We start from the raw sequence: 12,090 nt of genomic DNA, 5'->3' as shown, positions 1-12,090 counted from the left end.
TAAAAAATAACTTTAAATTTCCCTCTGTGATCTTTTGTTAATAGTGTTGAATCATGGTCAGTGTTTTGTAACCTTAAAAGCATTTATGTGTTCTGTTGAAAGATGCATCGGGGAAATGAGGACACCAGGTGCTGCTTAAGATGTGGCGAATATGCAGTAGTTGTTCCTCTGTAGTCAATTCTCACCTTTTGTGCTAGTTCGGAGGCTCTTTGTTCATACTCATCACTTCGAGCTTTGTCTAGACACACCTCTGAAAACAGAAACAACAACAAAAAACAACTCAAAGAAAATCATTCATGCATTATTGAAAAAAGATGTGAATATACTGCCAGGATAATGTGACTTGCCTAAAAGGTGGCTGAAGTCCACATCTAGGCGCTTGCGGTAAGTAAAGTCTGGATCAGTGCCGCTGCGGTGAAGTACAATCTGAGACACACACTCCTCGATGATTTTAAAGTACTGGGGCCTGAAAATCCAGACAGGTCAGGGAAGAGATCGAGTAAGAGAATGTATGTCATCTTTCTGTACATTTATCAGGGGATCAAATTGAAGTCTGGTTTTCAAACACAGTATATTTCATATATATTCATATATCATAATTTGTCTACTTCTTGTATTAAACACTTGATCAAAATTTATAATTAACCGTATTTAGTTGACACAATCTGCTTCATACACATTTACTACACATCATAGCCAAACCAATCAAGGGGCCCTTTGGTTTCTACGACTTTGACCTATTCACAGTTTATAGTCACATTATTTTTTGTTACGGCTGCCATTTTTAAAAAAGAAGTGCACCATGACACTTAATTTAGTTCAGAAAGCTGGCTGCTCTTCTGATTTCCCCTTTTTGATAACATACAGACCAAATACAAAGTAAATCCCTTTTACACCGAATAACTGGTAATGCTCAGATGAACAGCGATAAATCAGGGACACTACCTCCCACCTCTTCCTAAAACAATAAAAAGACTCAATCTGATAGCATAAATACCATTTCTGTGATAAGCACGATTAGATGCACACTGGAATCAGTTTTTGAATGAGAAAGTATTAACAATCAAATTGAGACAGTTGTCAGTCAAGCTGCTTCTCGTCTCTCTGATTACTCTGACTTTCCGACCTCCATGTAAAAGGGGACCACATGAAACTAATTCACTTATTTCCCCCTACATCAGTCACAAGAGACAGAGAGCGCATTAAAAAGATCGCATTCGCACGCCCTATGTGTTAATGATGAAAATTAATCATATCAAGAGTTTGGAAGTGCCAGAGGAAAATTTGCTAATGTATTCCAAGAATATATTTGGAGCCAACAAAAAACACTCTAAAGAGTTACACCATATGGTATGAAAATGAAGGGGAAAATGTGCAATCAGTCATGCCATTTTTTAAAGTCAACACATTTTTAATCATGATTTATGTAGTGTGAACAAGAAGTGATCTTGTGTTGTACTCTCAGTATGGCAGCCTCTCACATTCTTGTGAAAATAAAACTGTAAATATAACTCCATGTATTTATCATCACAAAGAAGTGATAATTTTGAACCAAGACACTGGGATGGTTAAAAGTGAACTTTTTCCAAAAATGGCTGTTGAGTCAAGTCTTGGTGTTGGTCATACAACAATGCATGTAGAGGCTACACCTAGCAAACTTATTTTAATGTCAGTCAAAAGATTCTTCAAAAGATGAAACATAACTTAAGTTTCAGATTGTCCAGAGATGATGACAAGTTTTCTAACCTTATCATAAATGTATTGTTCTCTATCAATTTATTGTCTTTTGAATGTAATAAGTTTTAATTTAAGCTGTTTCAGTAGATCCACTTGGCCAAGCCTCTCAGACTCCCATTATAATTATCCTCTCTAAAATGAGCATCAAGAGGAAAAGTCCTTCAGGATGAGGATCAACAATTGTGTTTAGTGTCTGTGATGATGTCTTGGTTACATGTTTGGTATTGTTGCTACATTTTAAAAACACAAGGTGAAAAGATTCCCTTTCTGTTATACTCAGGGTTAAATCCTTACATGTATTTTGTATGAGAGGGATGTAAAGGTTTTTTTTTTTTTTTTTTTTAAACTCTTCCACAAAGACTCTCTTTGATGGCGCTTGAAAAAACCACCTCAGCATGGAGATCATTTTAAAGCTTACCAGGCCTGCCAAGCCCAGCTTAGATTGATAAGCTTTTGTTTAGTTGCTATTATTGGATGTTGAGTTTGGCAGCGGCAACAAATGGTCACTTCTCGTTCCAACAGTATATTCCATTGGAGGTAAATTATTTTCTAATTAGTGTTCATTTCCACTGAGTATAACTGCATGAAGTCTTTGTAGTTATCCCCAAGATACACAAGTCGTCAACAGTATACTCTACATATTTATGCTAAATAAGAACAGATTTCGACTGAAATATCATCAATCGCTTTCAGATAAGAAAATTCTGCAGAAAGTGCCAGATCAGAGTGACACTTAAGGTGTTGATTTAGGGTGGGGGAAACCGCAGGTGTTGCATTTTATATTCTTCAGATTAAAGCTCTATCTTTTGATCAAGCCAAGGTTTAACTCACACCCAGCTGTGAGAGAACCAACATAAAATAAGCCTTTGAAAAAGTACCATTAAAAGGAGATGAGAAATACTCTAGAGCCATGGCTGATATAGATGGCTTTGAGATGAAAGAGAATGCATTCTCTTTGTTAGCCAATGTCATTGAAAGGGTTTAAGGCAAGAGGAGTGAGACCTCCACAATACATAAGCTCTTCACTAGTGTACATCATTACCAGCTTTCAAAACGAGGGAAGACCTTTGCTTGTGTGTGTGTATTCAACTAAGAGGGGACTAAAGCACTTTATGTCAGTTATTATTATTATCACAGAGTCTATGTTGCCGCACTTTTGACACCTTTGACAAAAGCCAAAAGGGTGGTTGGAAAAGAAAATTATAGAGCTGATAAATAAAGGGAAAAAATCACAGAGTCAAGCCAAAAACATACAAGAAGGAATTGAGGGTAAAAGTATACAGAAAGAAAGAAAGAAATCAGCAGTAATAATAAACTTGCATCATTTAACTTAAAAACAGCTTTATGTGTGTGTAAGCATTAATGATTTTTACCTGACCAAGTAGTCATTGCGTATTAGCATCAGGTGCTGAAGTATAGAGAGAAAATAGGGCTCTGCACTGCTGTCCTTCACCATGCTCTGCACAATGCTGAACACATCCCCCGCATCAGTGCTGGAAGTCAAGGACTCACACGTAAAACTCGACATGTTAACATGAAAAGTACCAGCCACTGAAACAAAACAGACTAAGTCTTTGTCAGTATTATTAACCTTAGGTGGATGTCTGAAATGTCACATGATTCTCACTGAGCTTTATGAGACACAGACACTTAGACAAGCTCTCTGAAATGCGGCTTTTGTTTGCGATAATGACAAGGATATTCCAACTCGCTCTTGATGTCCTCCAGCCTGTGTGAGAACTCGATCATGTCCTCTTCTTTGTGCTCCTCAAAAACCTTCAGCTGAATGTCAAGGGCCTCATTTCTGATGGTTGTCAGTTGCTGAAGATCGATTAAGGTGGAGAAAGAACAAAGAGATAAAAATTATTTGATGATAAAAAAAAAAAAAATGCAATAAATCAGAGAGAGAAAAGCCCGCTTTGATATGAGGGCAGAATGAAGCCCAAATCAAATCAAAGAGCATATTTTGAGTGCTATTATTAAACATGATTAACAGGTGTGGAGACTAGTTCTAAATTTGTTGTGTTGACTGCCACAGCAACATTGTTTACAACAGATAAACATGTCAGGCGGAGGGTATAAAAGCCAACAGGAGCATTATCAGCCCGGGCACTGGAAATTTTATTGGTTTCCAGGTAAGAATGTGAAAACTCTCCTCTGTGTTTCATAAGTTATTTGCTGGCGCAAATTTACAATATTTCACTAAAGTGGGCAACCCATTTAAATACTAATACAAGGTGAGTGTGAATTCCTCAGATTACGAGTGTGTCTGTGTGTGATGTTGTACTTACTGGCAATATCTCTTTCAGGCCACAGCGAATAAACTCATTTCTGATGTGCAGCCTGAAGTCCAACTCATCAGGAGACGTCACAAGTGCATTGATGAGCTGCATGCATGCCACCTGCAACATTAACGGATGGAACAAAGAGAGGGATGGAGAGGACGAAGGGGATGGAGGGAGAAAGAAGAGTGAGAAGCAGAGAAAACGACGTGAGACTTCTTCTTCCAGAAGTTGATGAAAAGCATGCCGGCATGCATTCTAAATGAGTTATGTCCCTTGGAAGCAGAGGACCATAACTAATGCATGTCTATTTTCTCCAGTCACCAACTAGGGGGGCTGATTTTAATATTAATGCAACAACTGCAGACCCATGCACACAAAACTAACTAACAGTCAATTTAAGGGCAAAGTCGCTCTTTTGGAAGCTGTTTTTCACTCCCCTCTGAGTTTGGTTTACTGCTCAGGGACCGCTGCATTCTGTGACTCTTCAACTCGGCAGGCAAACACAGACAGAAAAATCAATTATTGATCATTGAAGCAATCCACTCGTGTGTGAAAAGAGGGTATGCCAATGCTTTGAGTCTGGGAGGATATTCAGATGTTGCACAGTCTATTGTCATGCTTGTATTTTTGTCATGGCACTTGAACTTTTAGTTACCTGTCTTCAAATTATTTTGATGCATTTACTTATGCTATACTGGGGGATGACTAAGTGGCACTAAACATAAATGATTTCCTTCCTCCCAAATATTATTTTACAAGTTTATAAAGTGTTGCGACAATCATCCCAAATGGTTTCAAACTTGATAGAACAGTCAAAGTGGAGTGGGAAAGATCACCACAATGCTTCCCATCATTTAAACTTGATAACATTTGTTTTTAAGCCTGATTCCAGCGTATCACACACTTCATTAATTGCAAATATGTCGTCTAAAGTGATCTCTGCCTTTTATTTCGGAAACTAGATCAATCTGTTACAGATTTCAAGAGAAAATCTGTGCCTCTTTTTTTCAAGTGCTCCCTCATGTGTCGATTTACACTTTCAGCTTAAATGCACACTTTCCTCAGCCAAAAGCCTGCCTGTGGAGACTGTGTATAAACGCAGTCCAGCCAGGCAGAGAGGCTACGGCCACACATTTCTATGGTTAAGAAATGAGTCTCAGGCTTTTAATAATGCATGGGGTTAAAAGGAAACTGTGTTGTGTATTAAAAAGTGGGAAGTTGTAACAAAGCATCAATAAAACACAACTTGGGCTTTTCAGGCTGTCCAGAACAAAGGAGGATGTTTGTATATCCACAGAAGTGTTTTGTGTATTACAGTTACTCCACACGGCAGCAAATCTGGCTTCCAGCGTATAACTTTACACTATTTGTTTGTTTTTTTGTCTTCCTTTCATGTCTTACTCTTTCTCTAAAATTTACCATCTAATGTTGCTTCCTTACCTCTTATATTCAAGTGGCCCTATAGCTTTTGTAGCACTCAAGCTTAGCTACAGCAAACAGACTGCAAAATCAGGCAAATCTTTAAATGAATCATTGGTGTATGTAGAAATATCAAAGGAGCAAATGTGTTTGTGCATGTTTGTGTGTCACTGGATGATCACTTTCCTCACATCCCTCAAACACCAGTTAAAACGTGCAAACAATGCACTTAAAACATAAGTTACTTTCCTGTGACACAAACCCTTGTGTCTCTGTTAAAAACAGTACACGTGGTGTAGGTGGAAGTGTCAGGACGGAGAATAAAATGTGAGAATTATGTTCTCAAAGGCCAGATCTTGCTTCCCACTTGGTCAACTCACTTCAGCTAAACTTTGCTAGTGTAGTGTCATCCTAGGGACTTTTAGTCTATGTGCAGTAAATAGATTTGTGTTTCCCCGAGCACGAATACTGAAACATAACATTAAGAAACAACCAATTCTATCCCTGATAATCTCATTGTTAATTGTGGATTATGAACAGACAAATATTTTAAAGTGAGACTATTCAAAGATCACCTCTAAATTCCTCACAGTTCCTTTAATAGTTTTCAACAAAACATATAGAATACACCTTAATCCGTCATCACGACGTACAATAATCAATTAAAAGGTTAAAAAAATAATAATAATATAACCAAAGAAAGAGTACAGAATGTGTATGTGACATAGACTCCTCGGTACAAGGGCTGTAATATGTCAAATTGGTCACCTTTCCGAGGTCATTTGGTGTTACATTTCAGGGAATTGTGAGCGAAATAACACAGTGTCAGTGGCTGTACTTACCTGTAATTGAACAGAGCGAACTCGCAGCCCCTGCACAATGGGACTGAACCTCTCGATGGCTCGCCATTCCCCCGCTGTGGTGATGGCTTCAAGGACTTTTTCTAAACTAAATGAGAACATGAAATGCATGAGTGAACAATTGGTGGAAAAAAAATGGAGAAATACATTCATTTAAAGGGATTTTGAACATGAGCTCTCTCCTATTTTACAGTATCCAGGGTTCCTATTCTTCAGTTTCACCAAAGTGTACGGGCTTTTCCTGGGGATTTCATCACCTCCACTGTAGCACATGACTTCATGAAATCATGAAATCAATACAGCTTTAATTCTAAAAATGACTTACATGCTTTGAAATGCAAGCTGATCACACATGACTCCAGCAATCTGTTCACACTAAGAATATGCTGGCGCCAGTGTGGAATTAAATATTTTTGAGAGTGAAACAGGAGCTCATTTAAGACTTTGTCACACGAAGCATGCTGAATTCTTTCATGCATTAATTTCACCACTACAAGGTCCCCAAACCCTGTGGTTTTCAAGATATTAAGGGAAATTACCATCTAGAGCATAATTTTATTTACAGTGAGGGGTGTTAAATTTTGGGATTGTGACATTCGACATTAGAGAAGCAGTAAGACAGAGATATGTTGACAGGATGGCTGCAGACAGAACGTACGTGTTCTCTTCGCCCACAATGCAGATGGCTGACAGCAGCTTTACCACGTCAGTCATCATGGCAGACTGGGTGGGATCAATGGCTCTTGCCAACAATGCAAGACTTTTCTCCTCCCCCAGGATTCGATCCAAGCCATACTGTGGAAAACACAAAGACAAAACTTGATGGATTTTCTGTCATTTGCAGCAAAATTCTGCTCATTAGCAGTAACAAGTGTGCAGAAGCTGCATGTTAAAATGTTAAACCGACAAACACAAGATTGATCCATGTTTAATTCAAGTATGATGTCAGGATGTTATGTCTGTTATGCGACACACACTCTAAAGAACACCAACAGAACACTGGAAAAATTGACAAGGTAAACTAATTTGCATTCATGTTTCAAACGGGGCTGTTACACAGAATTTCATGTGGCACCGTGGAAAAGAATTCAAACCAGCTCAAAGATGAACAGTTTTGGCAATCTTCATGAGTATAATTATGCCGAACAATTACAATTCAGCCTCATCTTTTGTTGTGGCATGTTTGTGAATAGAAAAAGAAAATGTATTCTACATTGGGTTATTGTTCAAAAACAAAAATTTCAATACAAATACACAAAATGAAAACCTTATTTCAACTCCAATAAAGACTCCTTTCTTGAACCAGGAAAGGCGTCAATAAGCGACGTCTTTTTAGTTTTTGTTGTAGCATTTGAGAAACAAATTGAGGCAGAGCTTTTTCAGACCTGGTAAAAACACCAAGCATTACCTAGCACTTAGGGAATATTTTCAGCTTTCCTGTTTATTGTTGACTTGATACATTTGAAAAAGCCAGTTTACCAAGTTATGAAGCATTTAGGAATGTCAAATTTGTATCGGTGAAATTGCTTTTCTTAATACTGTAAATCAAGGGAAAGTTCCACTTTGTAGTAACTTGAAGTCAAACATTATCGTGCCAATTGTGCAAGACAATAGAAAATATGAAACCGTGTGACTTGACGCAGGAAGACAGAAGAAAAAACGGTGGCTATGACAGCTGGCAGAGAACACCTGTCTTCTTGGCATTGTGGGTACATCCCATCCCAAGATGCCTCTCTAGCCAGGGAAAGGTCTGGGCTGACAGAGAGGCCTACGGGTAAATGCTGGCGTCTGGCGCCTGTTGAGACGCAGGATTACATGAGACCTTACAGCACACTTTGTGCCAGAGTGGCTGTATATCTGTCTCCGCTGGGTTTTAGCTCCATGTGGCAAGATCCTTTTTTCTCTGTATCTGTGAGCTAACAGCACACAAGGAGGAAAAGCTGAGGTACTGTGGAATAAAGCAAATTCAATATAACATTTTTTATAGCAAAAGTGCTTGGGCCTTGGCTTTAATTCAATTTTACGATTAGCCTCCAGTGAAATCATTTTATCACAAGGGTGGTCATATTGTTTTATGGTTTTAGCTAAATTTAAAAGTTAACTTAGACAAATCACATAAGCAAAGTGTATTTAAATAAAACAGTTTTGAAAGAACAAAAACTTCCACACTGACTGACAGTGATTCATTGTGTTTTCAGGTGCATTAAGAGGTAGGCTCCAAATGTCAGCTTCCCTGCTAAAAATCCATTTACTGAGACGCATAATGACATAAATTAGGTCAGCGAGAGATGCATAATTTTAGTTTCAGCTCATTTTTTGTATTTTTCAGTCTGCCCTACTTTTTATGTCCTTTCAAATGCCAATCTGTTTCTCTCTGACTCTGAGTCTCAGGAAAAAAAATCTGAAACTTTGAGTCTTTAATGCATCCTGTTGTCTTCACTACACATCTGAGAAACTATAAAATAAAGCACATTAAAGAGAGAGCAGGTTTTAAAAGTGACTCATTTTTTTAGCTGCAAAATTAATCTGAAACAATACACTACAGAGATGACGATGAAATATTTGTCCGTCTTTCACACACTTTCCCATTGTTTCTGGGCAATCAGAGAGCAGTAGCCTTGAGCCAGGAGTTTTAATGAAGAAGGAGCCTTAAATCTGTGCGACTGTGTCACACTGAGTCAGGCAGATTGCATCAGGACATTGGTAAAACTCCCCTCAATTTACTCCATATTGTTGTGATGTTGCTATTCTCCTCCAATGATGGTAAGCCCTTCCTAATTAAAATCCCAAATGTCTAATTTGGTAATTGCATGAAAACACCAGATGTCGGTGTGGATGAGATTAAAATTAACCTTGGAGATTAGACACAACACAAAATCAAGATTTATTTTATGTACTTTTTTTTCTCCCTTGGGTTAAGGGGGTAACTGGCATTTATTCTTGGATGTATTTCCCAAAGACATTAGCAAAGGATCAGTGAAACTTTGAGAAATGCACCAACCTATTATATTTGTCCCTTCTGTTTCATGTATGTTATATCTGTGTCATATACTGTTTAAGTGGGCCACTTTGCCCATAGACAGAACATGTTCCAAAGACCGTAAACCTTACTTTCTTTTTGTCCAAGCCTGTTAAGTTTGGACAGAATTTGTCAGCTAACATTTAAACAATATGAGTTCTCATTACCTTATTGTTCATAAAGGCTTTGAGACACTGGACAACCTTGTGTTGGTTTTTCTTGTCAATCTTCTCTTGCCTGGGGGTAAATAAGCAGAATGAAAATGAGTAATGGTAAACACAATGTTTAAGCATGTGGGTATAGATTAATCCAATCAGATGAATAAGCAAGACAGTAATAATAAAGTGACGGTTTTGTTTCTATGGGCACTATTAATAAATGTAAAGAAATTTGTCAATTAAAGCCTGGAGTGCACTGCATTTTTAAACAAGAAAAACATAAACAAATTTGGAGTTTGGTAATGGTGTTCACTGTATGATTACATCAAAAGTTATTGTGAAATAATCATATGAATAAATAAACTTACTGCTTTTTGAAAAGCAACCTCTCCAGAATGTCCAGCAGCAGTCCGAGACCCTCATGCCCAAAGTTCTGCACCCAGCTGAATCAGAAAACAACAAATCAATATCACAACAGTGTAAGACTGACAACTGACAGCATTTTTACACTCATCAACCACCTTGGACAGACAGAAAAACACAGGTAGAATGTAGAGCTTGGAGCAGAAGAGATTGGCTGCAGCACAAAACAAGACACTGCATGTGTGATAATAAAGCTGCACTGGAAAATTACAGTTTGTGATACCTCAAATTTTACATTTATCTAGGTAGTTACCTCTGTTATTTTAATGTTTGAAAGCTTAAATATTTGTTAATTGTGTGTGATTATGCTTTTAGCAGCCATACAGATCAAAACTGACACATCTGTATTAGGACTTATAGATAATGGTGTCAACTTATTTTGCAGCATTAAATTCTACAATTTGTCTCTGTTATTTGCGCTAAGTACTTTCTTAACAAGAAATTGTGTTTTGATGATGTAGCAAAGCAATGTGTGTCCTTATTGATGTGTTTAGTTTTTTCCCTGTGTAAAGAGGCTGACTCTAACAACTATGTGATAAGACAAATCTGTTTAAAAACAGTCAACAAAATATAGATCAGCCTTTAAAGTTATCAAATAATTCCCAGAGGACTACACTGTAGGATTACAAAACAGGTATAAACAGGGAGAATATAGGCTATTATAGAAAAACAGAGACATTCAAATCAACTATTATAGCCTTAAATTCAACCAGGAAAATAAATAAGACACTCTTGTATATAATCTGCCGTGCGTACATTCAGTGAACATAACAAAAATACTGGAATAAACAAAACATTAGTTAAAGGTCTTGATATGCTGGCATTGATCTTCTGAAAGTAGAAACGAGCATTGCAGGGGAAAAAATAATAATAATACAGAAAAAGGAGCTTGAGGCCAGGGGAGATGTTTGATTGTTATTGCAGTTATACTTTTATGAAGCTAGTGACATTTGTCACCAAAAAGAGGTTAAACAAGTTCAGGCAGCTCCCACAAATAAGCTATAGGAGGGGCAAATTTATCATTTTTTAAGTGAATGTTGATTTTGGAGAAACCTTGAGTAAAAGGGGCCTTTGATGGATACATTTAAGTAATACAAAAGTTAAAGGAAGGGCACATAGTATGGATTTATTTTCCTTGAAAGGGCAAATTTCTTTGTGCTATGCGAGAGGGCTATCATTTGAAAAAGGTAAAGCCATCTACTCAGAAAATCAAATAAAACACGTTATTCCTTCTGCAAATTAGTGACCTTATGCTTCTCAACTGCAGGAACTTTACCCAGCTGCTGGGGGTTTGAAGGAACCATGTCCTTTTCAATTGAAGGACAATTGAAAAGCACATGGTTCAAGACCAGATACAGGAACTAAATGTATGAAAACTTTTTGACTGGAGTTTCATCAGTTGCCAAAAGTGGCCAATCTCTGCTGTCTTCATGCATTAGAAGGCAGGGATTGACAGGTGTTAAGCTGGTCGAATTTTTTTTTTTTTTTTTGAGAGCTAGCTGCTGTGTAATTGTGCTGCACATAACGACGACCCCCTGCCTTCATCTTCGCTAAAATGAATGGGAATATAGTATTATTTGCTCTGCAAATCACTGGCCTGATTCTCATAATCTCTGCAGGACTTCAAGACTCAGTGGAAATGCAGAAAAAAAGCTGCAAGAAACATTCAGTCCCTGGAAGAGTAGGTCCAGGTAATAAAAGCTCCTGGAACTTCTGGTTGAAAAGCATCTTAGGATATCATGGAATATTATATGGAAGCATTTGTTTCAAAAGAGGCTTTTTTTTAGAGTTGTTATCACCCAACCCATGCAAAACTGAAACTGAAATACTCAAACTTTTACCTGCATGTTTGTAGGTGTTAATTAATAGGTGGATGTGATAGAATCAAGCATCATTACAAAGCGTTTTGGATTCAAACAATGGATGCTAAACCTGTATTTGAATAAAATGTAAGAGCACAGCTGTGTGTCTTTTAGTAGTGCATAGCATAATAAAGACAACGTGCTATAAACAGCTCTGTCTCTGGGACTTCTATCACATGATCAAAACAGCGTGACAATCACCATGAAACAGTGTCACTTTTCCTCATTACTGGCAACTCATATGTTTGTGATCCAAGGTTTTCACCCATAAGTGATGGGTAGGGAACGAGACAAAGAGCAGCAAGGACTTAAAAAAAGAACAGTGAA

The 12,090-nt window shown here is 37.6% G+C and overlaps 1 protein-coding gene across 1 annotated transcript in view; it reads right to left on the bottom strand.

Moving 5' to 3' along the window:
- Positions 1-12,090, bottom strand: part of LOC141788242 (protein diaphanous homolog 3-like) — a 176,637-nt gene that overhangs the window by 130,436 nt on the left and 34,111 nt on the right. Inside the window, exons 6-14 of the mRNA XM_074667124.1 lie at positions 9,847-9,921; positions 9,488-9,557; positions 6,960-7,096; positions 6,284-6,389; positions 4,029-4,139; positions 3,440-3,558; positions 3,111-3,227; positions 348-466; positions 186-250 (exon numbers count right to left, since the gene is read on the bottom strand). Coding sequence (XP_074523225.1) covers positions 186-250; positions 348-466; positions 3,111-3,227; positions 3,440-3,558; positions 4,029-4,139; positions 6,284-6,389; positions 6,960-7,096; positions 9,488-9,557; positions 9,847-9,921 — 919 coding nt within the window. The remainder of the gene's footprint in view (positions 1-185; positions 251-347; positions 467-3,110; positions 3,228-3,439; positions 3,559-4,028; positions 4,140-6,283; positions 6,390-6,959; positions 7,097-9,487; positions 9,558-9,846; positions 9,922-12,090) is intronic.

The sequence above is a fragment of the Halichoeres trimaculatus genome, unplaced genomic scaffold (assembly GCF_033239565.1).
Source record: "Halichoeres trimaculatus isolate MK-OKI-2021-1 unplaced genomic scaffold, fHalTri1.1 fHalTri1_scaffold_3, whole genome shotgun sequence".
NCBI classification, from domain to species: Eukaryota; Metazoa; Chordata; class Actinopteri; order Labriformes; family Labridae; genus Halichoeres; species Halichoeres trimaculatus.
Note: the sequence above shows the minus strand (reverse complement) of the source record. Positions and strands in the feature narration are given on the sequence as shown.